This window comes from Cyphomyrmex costatus, unplaced genomic scaffold (genome assembly GCF_001594065.2).
Source record: "Cyphomyrmex costatus isolate MS0001 unplaced genomic scaffold, Ccosl1.0 scaffold80, whole genome shotgun sequence".
NCBI classification, from domain to species: domain Eukaryota; kingdom Metazoa; phylum Arthropoda; class Insecta; order Hymenoptera; family Formicidae; genus Cyphomyrmex; species Cyphomyrmex costatus.
Window position 1 is genome coordinate 170,118 of NW_017280376.1, and position 17,925 is coordinate 188,042.

At 36.8% G+C, this 17,925-nt stretch overlaps 2 protein-coding genes across 3 annotated transcripts; one reads left to right on the forward strand and one right to left on the reverse strand.

Moving 5' to 3' along the window:
* Nucleotides 1-711: 711 nt before the first annotated feature.
* Nucleotides 712-12,150, forward strand: LOC108781373 (uncharacterized). The gene is made up of 8 exons (XM_018549328.1): nucleotides 712-861; nucleotides 2,572-3,027; nucleotides 6,368-6,756; nucleotides 8,299-8,793; nucleotides 8,987-9,335; nucleotides 9,760-10,586; nucleotides 10,918-11,087; nucleotides 11,413-12,150. The coding sequence occupies exons 1-8, from the start codon at nucleotides 712-714 to the stop codon at nucleotides 11,652-11,654; spliced, it is 3,078 nt and encodes a 1,025-aa protein (XP_018404830.1). The 3' UTR covers nucleotides 11,655-12,150.
* A 2,016-nt stretch (nucleotides 12,151-14,166) lies between these two features.
* On the reverse strand, nucleotides 14,167-17,837 carry LOC108781374 (UPF0587 protein C1orf123 homolog). Of its 2 annotated transcripts, XR_001940940.1 has the most exons (4): nucleotides 17,657-17,837; nucleotides 17,345-17,572; nucleotides 15,628-16,253; nucleotides 14,167-15,264 (listed from the first exon to the last, which is right to left on the reverse strand). XR_001940940.1 is itself a non-coding variant. In XM_018549329.1 (3 exons), the coding sequence occupies exon 3, from the start codon at nucleotides 16,223-16,225 to the stop codon at nucleotides 15,740-15,742; it is 486 nt and encodes a 161-aa protein (XP_018404831.1). In that variant the 5' UTR covers nucleotides 16,226-16,253; nucleotides 17,345-17,572; nucleotides 17,657-17,837; the 3' UTR covers nucleotides 15,412-15,739. The 2 variants fall into 2 exon arrangements, 1 of the variants encoding a protein (XP_018404831.1); XM_018549329.1 differs by lacking the exon at nucleotides 14,167-15,264 and having other exon boundaries at nucleotides 15,412-16,253.
* Between the last annotated feature and the right edge of the window lie 88 nt (nucleotides 17,838-17,925).

Sequence of the window (17,925 nt, forward strand, 5' to 3'; positions counted from 1 at the left end):
CTGGATAAAGGTCTGAAAATGATTTTGTTAAAAATCATTAAAATAATTAGTATAGGAAATTAGAGTTTAATGAGCTGCAAAAAATTGATATTCCAGTTATTATAGTTTGAGTGTCCCACATAATTGTTTTGATAATTTAACAAAATTATTTTCAGATCTATATCTAACTATTTGATACTTCAGCAAAATCTGTTTCTATGCATAATACAAAATAAATCGAAATCTTGTCTCTGATAATACATAACAAAATAAATACCTAACAATTTTTATGAATTTCATACGTCTCATCTATACATCTTTATTTTTCTGAAATACACGTTGATTAATTATTATTATTCGATGTTGGAACATTTTGCATTAGAACTTCTTACACAGCGCAGATAAAATTTGATTCTAACAGAGATAAGTATATTTTTGACGTTTATATTCACCACGTAATCGTGTCGAACTTCTGTAGCACAGAAGCAGCACACTCGATCACTTCTCAATCGCGATTATCGCGATTCGTATAGCGAGATTGAACGAGCGAGTCTCTTCTCGTTGCAGAGGTCCTGTTTCACCGTGAAATGGAACGCTCAAGCAGTGGACGTGTGCGCAAATAACGCGATCGCAGCCGGTTCCGGTGGACGATAAACGTGGGAAGGAGTCTCCTCTATCCACTTGGGCATTTTCGACGAGGCGCCGCTCCGTTAGCCGACACTCGCGTGCAACATGTTCGGGACGAAATTGCGCACGTGGATGGAGGCACACATTGTGCGATCGAAAAAGAAGAAGGATCGGAAGAAGGGCGACAAGGGATTCGACTCGAACTGCAACTCCCCCAGGAGCCACAGCGCCAACCGATCGCCCGCTTTGCATCAGGTGAGCAACCTCATCGTAATTTCTCGCGGTCACTTTGCGAAACGATCCCAAATAAATCTTGAATGTTTCGCGATCCTCTCCCGTATCTCTGATTCCGTAATTTGATTTAAACTTTTAATTAAATGTAACTTCAATTACATTTTTAAATAGCCTTCTACAAAAATTTATTGTTACAATATGATTCCTCTCCTTTTGCGTAAAAGAAAAAAGCTTGATATTACAAATTTTTCTCCAAAGTCTCAAAGAAAGAACGTGCCTTTTCAGAAAGAATTTCTGATAACGAAGACAAGAATTTCTTGATCTTATTGCAGCTTTATGCAGTTTAAGAATAAAACAATATTAAGATTATACATCAATATTTTGGTGTATCTACAATATAACACTCAGCACAAATAAAATTAACTTCTCAGTGCAATTCCCAAAAGTTTGGCATTCTCTTTATCGTTTCGGCACTCGTTTTCGTACGTTGCGAGACTTTATATATGGGTCTAACGTTAATTGCTTTCACTCGCGATCGCTCACGAGTACTCGGCTCTGAAGTATCTCGAAAGGTGCATGCTCGTCGGATTCATCGTCATTATCGGCGAACTAGTTTGCGAAGTGCTTCCCCTATTTTCCTACTGCTTGCCAGCGTTTGCTCGTTACCCCCGTCCGTTTCTCCGCTAACAGACCCTTAGGTCGGCGTTTTCCGTGGAAGGAGTTGCCAGGGCACGTCGACGCTTATCGTTAAGGTGGATAGAAAAAGGGTTCAGTATTCTTTGCCCGACACACCCCGGCAGGCGACTAGTCCTGCGTTCTTTCACGCCATCCATTGCAGATCGCCGCAGTATCTTCGGCTTTTGTGCAGTCATCGGACGACTGCCTTATTGAAACCGTACATTACAGACTGCAGTATTAAATTTATCAATTTTCGCGTTGCATAATAGATTCTTTCTTTGTGTTGTGTCTTTTAGATTGATTATTATATAATACGTAAATTTTTGAAGATCATTAATATTTTTGACTGCCGAAAGCTGTTCCGAAAAACCTAAAAGATGTAATAAATTTTTTTAAGTAAGTGCCGCTTCATCTTTTTAAAACACATTTATTCTTTATGTGAATATTTATTACGTCACATTTATATTTTTTACATTAACATCCTGTACATCTTCGATTATTTTTTAGTAAAAATAATTTAACCTGTTTTGCAACTACCATATCATTCATATTATATATATCCGTTAATTATTTATTGATACTCAGTACATTATTTATGGTTTAATATAAACGTGCGGTCAACAATATTATGAAAAAATCTGTAAAACTTGTTCTGCAAAGAAAGAGTCTGCTGAAGTATCTAAAGATTTAGCTGGATATCGATCTAAAAATAATTTCATCAAACCATTAAAATAATTAACTAACATATTTAAACTAATTGTTCAAATATCAAAACTTATTAAACAATATTACTTATCATACTTGAAAATCTTACATAATTGTCTTTTAATCTATTAATTATTTTCAGATTGATATTTAGCTAAATTTTTAGATATTTAGCTACACTGTCCTTTCCGCGTAAAAATATTGTTATGATTGTTGTTATCAACTTATATCAAGTGGAATTATTTACTTCGTTTAGTGAAAGAGAACTAACCAAACAGAAATTAATAAAACAAATTTGGGATGAAATTCGCTAGTACGATTCAGAGGATCTCTTGATCTTCTCCCCAGGTACATCCAGTGGATTCGCCAACGAAGAACGTGGACGGTATCCGGTTGCACGGGGGCAACTACGGCGCAACAGTGACTACCTCGTCCGGCACTTCCGGCGGTACCGCCGGAAGTGTGAGCCTCTCCTCGCCGGAGAGCGCGTACTCGACCGGCTATTCAACCGACGGCACCTCGCCCGGCACCAGTTTCCCGCCCGAGTATTACATCAATATCAGGACCGGCACCCACTACTTTCAGAACAGCGGCAATAGCGGTACTGCCACCACCGCCAACAATAACAATAACAATAACAACAAGACTAGGGTGAAAAGGCCAGGGGATCACCTGCCTCCGGCTGGTAGTAGTGTTCTGTCAGGAAATGGAAGAGTCGAGGATAGGGGGCAGCCATCCGCGAGCACGACGAACATGACCAGAGACAACGGTCAGCCGGAAGTTCGAACAAGCACGCCACACAAGGTAAGTGCGGGTTGTCTATAACTTCTGAAACTTGAGACAGGTGATAACACTTCGAGGTTCTATCGAAACTATCAAAAGATGCATTCTCTCCTACAGAAATGCATTAACGAAGAAACTCTCTCGGTGTAACTTCAGCTATGATACCTTTCGATCTTCTCATACAACTGCTTAAAAAATTAATCAGAGTTATATCTTCGCTACTACAAAGATAAATTATAATTATAATCATAATATAAATTATGAATATTTTTTAATGGTTTAATTGTGGAGTTATACACGATTATTTTCAAAATAGATTTTTTGCTTTTATCTGCGAAAAATGTTTTTATCTATTCATTACAGCTGTCTTGAATTGTGACGAGAAAAATTTCTAAAGATTTTTGCATAACTATAATAAAATGTGAGCATTTTTTAGTAAAACAACATTTGCAATCGATAGAATATATTTATGATAATTCTACAATGTGCTCTTTATTTCCTGTTTCTTGCTGTTTGTCTCTTGCCTTTTGGACAAAAAAGCAAGAGTGGGCAAGAGACAAACAGCAAGAAACAGGAAACAAAGAGCGCATTATAGAATTACCATTATAGCATGTACCGAAAATCCTCTTTGTGTTTCGGTACATCTCAATAAATATATATATTTGAAATTGAAATTATGCACAAAGAGGAAACGAAACAAGCTATGTAATGGCTGTCAACGTGAGATAAATACATTTTACTCTGTTCCGAAATAAAAGGACAGTTTTCGATATATATTTTATAAATGTATTCTATCAAATGCAAATATTGTTTTTATTGAAAAATATTTCTATTTTAATATATTTTTGCAAGAATTTCAATTTGCTTTTTCTCGATTCTGACATCAATTTAAAAAATTGATTGTGATGAATAATCAAAAGCTTAAAGAGTGTTCTCAAATTAATTTATAAATTGTTATATTATTTTACTTAAATCAAACTCACTCTTCGTGTTCAACATTATATCAAGCACATATGGAAAAAAGTATGTTAAAGCAACTTAAAACTTGACTGATTCAGCAAATCTATAATAACATATGGACCGTCAGTTTTCTATATTAAAACGGCAAGTTTATATAATTGAATAAAATTAGCAATTATATAAATAATAATATTCGTTGTAATATATAAGAGAGAGAGAGATGTGTTACAGCAAAGATAACTTTCTACTAAAGTCAATTTAACATATAGATAAAAAAATTTTTAACAAAAATGTCAGCTAAGATGGTGTACTTTTGTTGCTGTAATAAAAAAGATTGTTACATTGATAATTTTTATTGTAGCAAACAATTAACTAAATTAACATACTAATAATTACTTACAGACATAATTTCTTCTTGGAATTATAAAATCTTCATAGTTATAGACATTAGACTCGCGCAGCAAGTTATAGCTTTACTGAATTATCCAATCTACTTTTTCCTATATATTAAATAATTTTAGTAACAATGCAAAATTTTTGAACACAAGACTCACAAAATTATTAAAAATCGAGAACTATCGCTTTCGTAGTTGTGTGAGAATTTTCTCAAACGAAACTTTAGTTCAGAGAAACGTCAGAAGTGTCCGTTATTGCAAAGTTTCGAGATACCTCGATATGATGTATTCACAAAAGGAAAGCACGACGCGGCTCTTCCGTCAAATGCGTCACACTCCATTCAGCCCTCAAATAGTTTATAGGCTGAAAGTAAATGCGCGTTTCGAGTCCGCCGTGCGAGATTGCTGTCGTTTCGCTGAAACGCACCCCCGCGGGCGCGACGTCTTGTGGGTGCTTATTCGCCGCAGGGTCTTTGAGGCCGCGAGTTCAACGACACCCGGCCTCTTTCGCCGAGCAGGAAGTATACATTCTGGTAGTAGCATTTATCGTCGTAGAATGTATTACGGGGGAGTATAGGTGAAAAAGAGCCAAAAGGGAAATAAGGCTTGCGAATCCCTCTTCTCGGTGGATCTCGCGGATGCTGAGGTTACCTGAGAAGCTGCGGCGTGATGATCCATTCCTTTTACCTTCGACGCACGTACCGCTATTTGTCGCGGGGGAAAAAAAATTTATTTGCCGCATCGTCACGCTCCTCTCGAAGCACGGAGGTGAAAAAGTCCGGAAACGTTACTTTGCTCTGCTCTTCCTCGGGATTCACTCGCGCGACTCGAGAGAGAGATATATATATATATTATTGTCGCAAAATGCGCGCCAGGATATCGAGCGTTAATGGGCGGCAGGAGTGAAAAATGAATCCTACCTCTTCGAGGACTGTGATCGATTGTATGTCGCGCGACTCCGTTTCTGCACAATGGAGAGGAACGATCGAGTTTGCGATTTGGTTGACGATAAGAACGAAAATACAGGGGACAGAATGATGAGTATGAAAAGCCGACTTTGAGGGGTTGAATGAATGAACGAATTAATTTTCATGCGTACTTTTTAACGGAACAATAAGGAAGATATATCTTATACTATACTTTAGAATAATTAATTGTGTATTATACAAATTAATTAATTAATTAATTCCGGCCATAATCGATCATGGAGTTTCATTTAAATAAAACAATGTAAATAATTTATAATATAATCTACAAATTTTTTTCTCAAAGAGAAACAAAAATACTTGAGAATAATCATAGTTACAGCTATAAACCATTCCTTTAATTATAATAAAAAAAGATATTTATAATTATACATATATTTATCTGTATATAATAGTAAAGTCCCCAAAGATATCTTACTATAAGAATAATTAATTTATATAAAAATAAATTCATTATTTATTAAGAATTAATTGATTAATTTATTTGTATAACATACAATTATAATTAATATTAACTTGACTATACATGCGGTAAATAGTATATCTTTTGAAAACTTTTTCTTTATTGCTACTTTAAAAATACGCATAAAATTAATTTTTTGTAATTAATTAATTTATTTATACATTATAATTTATAACAGAAAGAATTTTGCTACAGATATTTTATGTTTTGATAATCTTGTTTAACTTTAACCTTAGATGCAAATTATGCAATGAAATGATTTGCTCATCGGCAAGAATAGTCGCATGTGTTTCTTTTATAAGAATCACTATTATATTTTCATCCTCCTGACTAACGATCGCTAAAATGTTCATTATCTCATTAAAAAGAAACGAGGATTTCCTAATTTCATTGACGTTAGCTAATTTTAAGCGTTTGACCTATCTTCTGTTTCTTTTTACATCGCAGCACATTAATTATCATACACAAAAAGGAAAATATCAATCAACCATGATCGATAAAGCTAATGAAATAACTCCGTCTCTTCTTTTGTTTCTACATATTTCTATTTTCGGCAGAGTGCAGAGACATCGACGAATCACGGTCAAAGGCAGCATCAGCAAAGGCAACAGGAAAACTCTCATCGCAGAACGGAATCTTATTCTGCCGATTCAACGAGAAATAATTTGCCGGTACCATCATCGATACCACCACCGTTGGTCTCACCTCCGGTGCAGTCGCCTCGTGAACGCTCCCGCATCCGGACGAACCCATGGCTGTCGGCGAACTCTTCCGGATCTAGCACGAATGGCCTGAAATCGCGACTCGCCCTGGATGAGAGCAGCAGCAGTTCCGGCCTGAAGCTCACGGAATCCTCCGGCAGCGCCAGCGATGTCAATTTGAATGGCAGAGAGCCTCATGGCAGGAAAGAGCATCGCCAGGAGAGCCTCAGCGCAGGCCGAAGCCCGTAAGTAGTGCTGTCTAATGGTTCGACATCTAATTATCTCTCTCTCTCTCTCTCTCTCTCTCTCTCGTTGTAATAATCTAATTTTAGTGATTAGATTTTTTCACAAGTCTATTTAAATTTTTTTCAATCAAATGTAGCTTATTGATTCCCTAGCGGAAATGTTAAGATCAGAACGTTAGTCGAGAAAAGTGACAGAAGCATAAACGAAATTTCTAGGAGATAAAAATTGAGACAACAAAACATAAAAAAAGAGTAACGCCTCTTTTGTGTTTTGTTGTTTTAATTCTCCTCCCACATGTCACTCTCTCCTCGACTTACAATCCAATATTTTTGTTTTGTTCAAAAAAGATTTAACTCGAATTATAAAAGAAGAATCTAATAATTAAAATTAGATAATTACAATGATAATTAAGTAGAATCGGATTAGAAGATTATCTAGTTGAAAATAGATAGATGAAAATTAAAAATGAACTGTGGAGAAATAAAAATGTAGAAGCGAGAAAAGCGAGAAATGTAAGATGAAAGTATCCGATATATTTCTGTAGCAGTATCGTTGCTCTTTCGGAACTTATCCAATTTCTCATAGGAAAAACTTCTAATTGCGTAAGTTGCTGGCGGATGGCGTATCCTTTTTCGAAGAGTTTTTCTTTACTCCAAATCCGTCGGCTTTTCCAGTCTTTGGTCTGGAATTGACCGAAGCGAGGGCGGTACATTTAAAGGAGAAGCCAATGGTTAGAAAAGTTCCGCGAAGCAGAAAAGATCCGCGAAACTGTGCGCTTTATTGGCCGCCGACCAGCAATTATGGAAACGGGCTTTTCCCTTTTACGCCAGATTTAATTTTTAATTCGCAATTACAAACTGATTACACGTGCGATACCACCGCTCAACGTAATTTCTTTTGCAATTTGATCATCGTTGGTTTGCGAATTGCATGTGCTTTGGTTTGTAAATTGCATGTACATTTTTTACTGTATATATATTTATGTTACGTTTCAGTAAAATAAAATTTTGATTAAAAAAACTTTATAGACGTCACATTTATACAAATTTAATTTATAGATAGCTTTACAGTTTACACGATTGTTTTTAAAGAAAAAGTTAAATCAAGAATTAAAAAAGAAAAAATTTGAAAGCTTAATTAAGAATGGAATAGAAGAAATTTAAATAAATTTTTATTTATTTAATTCATTATATATACTTTTATACATATATCTTTTTCTCTTTAAATTGAATTCTCTTTTACTTGCATTTGCAATTGACATATTTTAGATTAATGTTTAATTAATATTTTTATATCCATGTTAGTTCATTGAATTTAAATCAAGATTTTTTGTTATAAATGAAATTCAAACCGATAAAAGTAAATTAAATAAAAGGAAGAATCCTATTTTCAATTACATATATAAATAGAAATTAAGTCAATGATGATAAATCAATTAAGACAGATAACTCTATTATTTGTTAAAGTGGATCTTGCTTAATATTCATATGTAAACTTTGCAAATACACTTTTGAAGAATTTTTGTGATATGTCTTGCATAGGATTAATCAAAACTGGAGGATCACATCAGGCATAGATCTCCGACCGAAGATCTCTTTGGCCCTGCAACGACGAGCCAGCAGCAGCAGCAGCTCGTCAGCGTCCTCGGTGACGCGCAGTGTGCGCTCATCAGAGGACGACATTACACTGAACGAGATGATGGGCAAGTTCGACGAGAGCTACGTATACGAAAAAGAGACGGACATTCTGTCGGACAGTGACCCGACTGACTGCGAGGATTACATTGACTCGCTATCAGACATCGACACCGGGCAGGATGGCGGTGACGAGAACGACCCGTTCGAAAACGACGAGCTTGATTACATCGATAATGGCTCGTTCCTCGATCTGGACAGTCTCGAATGCGGTGGCGCCGGCCACTTTCCCAATACCGGTCACTGCACCTACTTCACTTTTACCAGCGAACTAAGCCGGCGCGGCAGCAGACTCCGGGAGTCCTTCCTCAAGCGCAGGACCAAGGACGAGATCTCTCAGAGGTGAGCTCCTAGAAACTTGGCTTAAATTGGCCAAGGACTTATTATATACATTTTTGAACCTACTTGGAATTAATGACGTCACATGCTCCAAAATTGGTAGAACATACAACGTCATTAATTCAACCCAGACCGATTCAAACCCGAATTGTAGTCGAAAACGCTAATAGTTTATTTATTTCTGTTACATTGCTAGAAACATAAATGCGAGAACCAGCACGAAGAGACAGAGTTCGCGACATAGAAAAATGGATGATAAGCAAAGCGAGAAGCGCAAGAAGAGGATATCACAGCGTCGCAAACCGAATCTAGACCGATGTGACGACGAGACGGCGAACCTGAATCGTGTGCTGGTCGAAAGGATGCTCCTGAAGAATTCAGGATTCAATCAGGGCAGCAGGAGCGTGGGCGGCACGCCGATGTGCTTGCGACGCAGGAAGCACGACGTGAATAAGAATCTCTCACCGATGAGACTGAATGGCAATCCGTCGGCTATCAGACCCGCCGTGATGGAGAACGAGATCGTGAAAAGACGGTCGAACTCGGTGAGATCCTAATCTGTTCGATCGCGCTTATTTGCTACAATGACCTAACTAAAAAATGTTTTGTTGTCGTTTTTTAGTTATTTGTAAAAAAAGTGGATGTATATAAAGTATAAAGAAAATATTTATTTAAAAAATACACTTTTATTCCTTTATATAATTAATTATTACGTTAAAATTACATTTCAAAATTAATATTTTACAAATTTTAATAATTTAAAATATTAAAAATTATTTTTATTTAAACTTATTTTTTTAGAATAGTTTTTAAATTGTATCGTTATTATAGAAAAAATGAACGACACGGTTTACTCTCAATCATATATTTCAACTAAAAACCGATTATTTTATTAGCTTCGTTCATTCTTGTTTTTTTATCTCCAGCGCGCTCTTGAGATGACATTATTATACTTTGTTTCCCTTCAAGGTAAGTTATGTGAACGGCAACATAGTGCGACGCCACGTGGCCGGCAACACATACATGACCACATTCGCGTCGGAGATCGCGCTGATTGAGGCGGACAAGGAGGCCGATCGCAAATATCGCGAGCTTATCCTGGAAGCGGAGAATATTTTGGTGAGCATGCAAAAGTACCAGAGTCCTTCGCCGTGTGTGCCATCGCCGTCGCGCAAGCTACATAACGGTTTGGCGAACAAACGCGTCGAACTCATCAAAAACACGGAGCTGAATATTGAATTGGCACTGTCCAAGAGCCGTAATTCCCAGCCGGAATTACAAAGCGGCAGTATTCGTGATCTGGAGCACACCAGTCCCAAACGGCAGTTCGCTCAGCCGTGTTCTCCAATTCATCGATTTATGGAAAGAAATTCCCCAGCCAATTTCATTTCAAAAGAGCCTCCGCCTGCCTTTCGGCAGCACGAGCTGTCCAAGTGTCCGGACTCGCCGGCGATGACGCGTAGAACGACGCCCCAGAGCTCACCCAGCAGGAGTTTGATGCACCAGCAGGTGCATCGAGCGCGTAACAGCGAACCAGAAATCAAGGACAGCAACAGATCATCTCGGATTGCTTTGAATTGTAACGGCGGGATGAAACCAGAAACCGGCGTGAATGCGAATAGTTCTCTTGGGGAGAAGATACACGCGAACGGGATGATGCAAGGTTCTCTCGGTGGAGGTAGAAAGGAATTTCGCTCCGCGAGAGAAACGACCAAGGAGGAGGGAGTGACGTCCAGCTCGTCGGATTCCGAGGAAAAGTGCGATATGAGACGGAGGGCTCCATTGATGACTTTCAGGTGTTGTGTTTGATAAACAAAATCTTACATAATTTCTAGATTGCAATTTAATGCAAAACTTGAAACATTAATCTCTTTATATTAAAAATTTCTTGTTACATCTTTTGAGAAATTGATTTAAAAACTAGCTTTTGTCTCTTTGTTATATTATCAATTATTTTATTTGTAACATTGTAATATCTTATCAGGAGAACCGAGATTTGAAATTAATGTATAGCAAGTTTGCTATACATATTTGATATTAATGATAATTATAATATTATAATTCCAATCTAATGTCGTTACTGAACGTGCAGTCGCTGAATTATTTATAACAGAAAAATGTCTTTAGATCAGTCGATATGGGTCCCATCAAAGAAGGTTCTTCCTACTGTCCGCAAAGCGAGCCAGTTAAAAGAAAAGTATACGCCGGAAGCGCGACATATGGCAGAATACAAAAGACATTGGGCGAACATGTTATGCTGAGAAATTCTGACGGCGATACAGCAACCGATGATACTGGTGTGTTTTTTTTCGTACTTCTTTTATAAAATTTCTTTTATAAACATTTCTCTGGTAATTCTAACTGTATCAATCCCGATGACACAAATATGAGATATATATTTCAATACATATAATTTTTATCTCTCAATAATTAATTATATGATTCAGTAAAATATCTAATATTTAATATCCTGCATATATTATTATAAAATATTTTTAATTCAGTTTTAAAATCGCGTTGACTGTTTCATTCTAATTTTAATAGAACGTCTTAATTGCATAGATTTAATTAAATCTTGCAGTCACTATATATTCGTTTATCAATATTATTTTGTATATGCAGATGACTCGAGGAGATCTCTAAAGGAAAAGGTAGCGCAATTGCGACAGGAGCGATTAGCCGCCGAGGCGAACGCGAACAACATTCAGGACTCGCAGTTCTTTCAGCACCAGCTATCCCAGCTACGACGGCAGATGCTGATGCAGACAATCGAGGGCTTGAAGCGTAGTCTCGAAGATCAGTCGGCCACCCTGAAGCAAACTTGCTTGGAACCGACGAGCCTGTTGACCGACGAGCTGCCTTGAATCCGACCGGCTGACTCGTTTCCGGTCTATTGTGCTGCTCGATCACGACTAACAGCGTCCACGACATCGCCCTGTGTTCCTTGCGAGGGGAACAGGCTCGCCGGACGGACAAGATCGAAGTTACCAGTCCCTGTCCTCGGCGAATCCGCGATTGGTCGAGCCGCCGCGCGCTGCGAGAAGTATTGATTAAGCGCAGCGTTTATTCCATGCGCATACCGAATTACGATGACGCGATCCTCCTCGGGCTCGATGATATCAGGGTCAGCTGAGTGCGAACACGCACGTCAAATCTCTATTTTTCTGTCCGTTTACGTGATATGAGAGAAAGAGAACGAGAGTGAGAGAGAAAGGGAAAGAAAGAGAGAGAGAGTCGAAATTGAGTGTGTCGCGTATCCTCGCTGGGCATTGTTCCGCTCTATTGTTCGTTTCGCGTAATAACGTTTCTCACGAACTCTTTTTTTTTTTTCGTCGCTTTTAATTTGCAACTTCGCGCGAGTAGGCCAACTTTCATTTATTGCTTTAGATTAGCCTTTTCCTTAGCTAGACTCTCATCGTTCGATCTATCTATCATCGCGACGCTCGTTCCGAAATTTCTTTCCGAGATGACGGCAGACGAGAAATTCTTGCAGATCGTCGAATTACAATAGATTAGTCCTAAAACGCTAACGTGGAGTTATTAATAATCGATATATTATTATCAAACAATTATAATAGAATAATTAATATAATTAATCACTATATTAATATTACTATATTTAACATTTTTTCAAATATACATAGTGCAAAGTGTAATATTATCGATCGTTAGTATGTTGTATACGGAATTTGCAATAGGAAACAAGGAGAAAGAGATAATAATACGCACTAGGTTGAGATTGTACTAGGTCCTTGACAGAATCCCCGTTAGCGTTCTAGGATTGAACTTACTATTAAACATCTAACGGGCCTATTCACGGGTGTCTGTCTTCGATATGCTTTAGAAAAAAACAAGGAAACATAGCGAAAAATCCTAGAAAGAAGGGTCAAAAGTAAGTCATGCGAATGAGTATAACAGTATCAAAAAGCATAGATATTTAGTATATATCCATCTAACGGATTTAGAAAACCACGAATTTAGCCGAATACACTAGCAGATAGGCGATTCAAAACGTATATAATCGATTTAGACATTAGAAAAACATTAAATGATATGTGCCCAAGGAATACGGCCCAATATTGATTGAGATAGATTGGGGAAGGATAATGCTGATTGACGCAGTCGTAATCACACTATCAACGCTACTACATACGATATCGTAAAATTTCTCAAAGATATCAGAGTCAAACAGAACAGTTTTGATAAAGAAATAATTAACAATTGGCTTCGTACGATTTCCAACAAATGTCCCACATTTCCTGCTTTTCGTGTCGCTAGTACAGCGGCTACAGAAAATCTAAAAACATATACAAAGGAAGAGAATCACGATGATACCTCTTACTATTTTGAGCAAGACATTTGGTCTTATTAGATAAAGAATCGTTGCCAGTTTATATTTGAGAGATTTTTGATGATCTGTGGTGATTAATGTTGAGAAATGTTTTATTGACCGTTTGAGCCTCATTAAGACAAATAAAACCTACATATGTAAGCTCCTTAAGCAAGATATGTATCTAATCACTTTTGTGGATATAACTAATTTTTATAAGCTCTTTGTGAAAAATAAAAAATTGGGGCTGAAACAGTTAAATAAATAATAAACCAAGCAGACAGAGACAAGTCGTATGTGGAAATTATATATTATCTGCATATAATAATGCAGATTGTAATAAAGACGGAAAAGTTTAACACCAAATGCAGGTGTAAGTCACGGCTTTTACCTTCCCCAGCAGTCTCGATCCTCCAACTTGATCTGTTGCAGAATAATGATGTTTATGGCATGTGCACCTTTTCCACTTCGAAGTAAATTGGACGCGATGCAAGAGACAATTGCAAAATAGAGCTTTCCATTTCCAGAAAGCGATAATTTCGCTTCTCGCGTTCGCGTCTGATTCATCAGCAAGCACCACTTATTTTTCACACAGAGGACGAGGATTACTGATAATCGTTCCTCACCGTGAGACATAATGGGGACGCCATAACCAGCTAGCTTACACATATTACTCGTAATGTTCCTATTTCCATGCGATATTCGTATCCCCGGAAGCAAGATCTTTCCTTGTGAACAATCACCCTTCTGTTTCTCTGGATAAAGTAAGCATCTCCCAGATTAGTATACCAAAGACGATAGCTTAGCTAGATAGTAGACTAGAGCTGTTTAATCGATCAAAAAGCGCACAGCGATGCATATTCGTAATATTAGAGCATCATGGTTAAAGCGTTTTTAGAAACCTCAATTTGCTAGTAGGATAATTGTTCGAGTTACGTCAAGCGGATTACAAATCTTCCATGTGAGCCAGAGTCTAGTATTTCATTCCAGCATTCACAACAAATTTATGGGGTTTGCTAAGTTACATTTTTAAGCGATTTAAAAAGACACGTAGTTAATATATCTACTTTATAAAGAGTATATTTGTTTAAAGATTTTAAAGGTTTGTGTTATTTATGTTATTTATTAAATTTTAATCGATTTCATAATTTTGGACTCTGGTTGTATCGTCGACACGGTATGTTCGGTCATAGTGATATTTTTGTGAGAATAGACTGATAGCGTTATCGATTGTTAGATTAAAAATTTTTAGCGGTTACTTACATGTGATTCAATACGTTAAAGATTCTCCGGGAACGGTGGATTGTAATGCGCACGCGATATATTTATTTGTGTTAGATATTAGAAAGCATAGTAAACGAAAGCATTAGACAAATGTAGCGTAGCATTAGTGCATTAGGCAATCATCAAGTAAACGAAGTCACATATTGTTTCTTCCTTTCTTCGTTTCTTTTGAATTTATTGTGATTTATTATCATAAATATTGTCTCTATGATTTCTTTTCGATCGTAATTCATCGTGATTTTTTCGTTTGTAGCTTATTGTGGAGACAGAACTGCGAGAGTTACTCCGATCGAAAGTCTTTGCGCGATACGCCGAGTATCGTTAAGTGGGAAGTTGTTCGAGAGTTTTATACGTGAAAAAAAAAAAGAAGACACTGTATATAACATAATTTTTTAATCAAGGAATATTTTAATTTTTTATAATCGTAAGGCGGGATTAGTGCGTCGTTGTCATAAGTTCGATGATTTTTATGCGATCGCATCGACATTCCAAGAATGCAGTTTGCGTTGGTGATGGAGGACAGGCAAGTTGTCCGAATTGATTCACAAATTGGTAAACCGCATGGCTTTCCGAGCATCGCCCTTGCCGCAAAACGACACTAGTCACTCGATTATTCACGCAGGGTATGAATCGGCAACTCCGAACGTGCTAGGAGGCAAAGTGGAATTATTGTTGCAAACGACATCTCTTGTGTACCAAGCCATTTATGAAATAAAATGGTTTTTTTATATGATTATGAATAAATTATATTATGTCGTTGGACTGGTACTGCTTTTACTCTTTGCCTTGACGAGAGAGGACCTCGAAGAATGTTTCTGTGTGCGCAATTATTACTTCATTGTCCAAGGACATATATTTCTCTATACAAAGAAGAGATATTTCAAATTACAAAATGATTAGATGTTTATTACAAAGCAATAATTCTTTCATATTGTAAGTTGTGCTTCTTTACACAAACATATTGGATCACTTGTGTCAAACAAGTGTACGTGTGTAACAATATTTTCTTAAACTTTAAGTACAAGTAAGATATTTTTTCATGAGGTCTAACAAAACAAAACTATTGTTAACTATCATACGAATGAAATCTGAGTTAAATTGTCCTTCTGATAAGAAATCTAACAATCCTGTATAGTTTTATATATTAACAATCTGTGCACAAGAAGTGAAAGAGGCATGGAGACTGTAATGCATATCTTTACATATTTACACATAACACTTACAATCAGACATGTGTCGCTTTGCTTCGTTAACCCTCCTGGAAAATCCATTATCTGTTATAAAATTCTGATGACCGAAATGCGCATTAGGTAGGTATATTTTCCAAACACGATTTCACTTCATCTTCTGGAACCTATGCTGAAACTCGTATATTCCAACGGGTTCCATGATCTTGTCGCAATAGTCCTCCCATTCGCCCTCATCCAAATCCACATCATTGAATTCCTTGCCACCATTCGCAGCCTTGGCCACCCATCCTTCCCCTGCGGAAAAGTTATCTGGTTCTATACCCCGACAGTCAAACACGACAATCGTTTTGAATTTTCCCTCGTCGTCCTTGGTGAACGACTTAATCGAATCCTCGATTATCGTCACGGAGTTCTCTCGGGAGCAGAACTTGCACTTGCATATAAAATGACAGACCCCGTTACCCCGTTGCAACGGCATCGACTCGTCCAAAGAGAGATAGTTCCACTTCTCTGATTTATTGGAGCAGTTGCAACAAATGAATTTGAGGCACCATCTGAACTCAGGCCCCGATGGCTTCAGTTCCTCGATGTTGTCGAGTCTACATGTAACGCACAGCGCTACTTTCACCATTTTCAATCGTGGGATACCAGTATCCTTTCTGTAAGGAATAGTCGATCAATTAGTAGCAGCTACACATATGCGAAAAGCAAATGTTTGTATTTAGGATTCCTAGGATCTTAATTTTTGAAAAATATTGCATACGAAAATTCTGTAGTGTAAGTTATTACATATACTATACATTTTTATATGCGATATAACTCAGTATAAAAAAATACCATCTAATAGTTAATATAATTATTAATATAATTTCTCATCCAAAAACATAATTATAACACAACACAGGTGTTACAGCTATATTGTTGAATGGGAAATTATTAACTTCCCAGCAAGCAACACAGTTTGACACAATGATCGTATCATCTTCGTTTAATATTGGCAAACAACAAGGATGTAATGATTCACTGTGTTACATTGTGTCATCTGCATCTTTTGCTGGAAAGCATTTTATAAATTATATTTCTGTTAATTGATATTTTCTGTAAAGGTTCTTTTTACCTAAACTTTTTTATACAGTTCATATTTTCTGTTTTTTTCCAACATAAAAAAATTAGCAAATACTAACAGTAATATAACTTATAATTATTTAACTTATTATAAAGTAAATATTAATAGGATTTCATGGTTTTTATTATAAAGTGTTGTCAAAGTACAAGTTTATTCTATTTTTCTTCAACGTGAAAAAAAAAAGAAAACCAATGAACTGTGCAAGAAATTCAACTAAAAAGTAAGGCAGTTACTTTTGACAATTTTAAAGATTTGAAGCTTTAAAATAAGTACCTTAAACTTTGAAGGTTCATAAAGTAAATGTCCCAGTGACTGGACATGTACCTATTTATTATTAATTAACATAAATATAATATATTATAATTTAACTGTATTTAAAAATTATTTTAAAAAGCATTTGAGATTAATAATATAAACAAATAAAGTTTTGTATATATCATATGTTCGGATATAGGTACGATATTACTAGATGTATATCTTATTGTTAATTAACTTCGAAAATTCTTTCAAAGCTTCAAATTTTTGAAATTTTCAAAAGTATAACAGCCTTACAGTAAAAAGAACAAGTCTGTAAAAACCGGTCCATTAACGAATGGGTCTTCAAGTCGATCCCCTTATACTTACGAGACTTCTTTGATGAAATGAAAATGTCAGCTCGTATAAGTTTACAAAAGAATTCTCGTGCGGTATTGCGCGGTATTGCGTTTGCTTTGCAAATGGCGAGCTTATCACTTGGGCGAATATTCGATTAATCCGATTAGCCGTCCGCAGCAGACAGTAGCAGGTAAACAAAGCGACCAGTTCTCAATGAGCGAATAAAATTGCCAGTTTTCAACGTGTATTATTGTCTCCCTAATTGAAATGCATTTTAAAATTAGAGATACAGCGAACATGTATCGAATAATAATCACAAAAGGAATCCAACTTCGATATTACCTCTCGGAAATAAATGCGTGTCCACTCACTCCGTTCCACACTTGCTCCAAATTTGAAGACGAGCCGGCCCGAAACTTGAAACTTCTTTACTCGACTTTTGTTGCAGAATTGAGATAGGAGGTCGATACGGCACGGCGACAATACAGTATATGGCAGCTGCGGGCTGCGGCCAGCCGCCAGAAACTCGAGACTGAAAAGCCGATATTTACCAGACGAATTCGCGCGCGCATGCGCACCGTGATCTGTAACTTCACCGGCTGACGATCTCA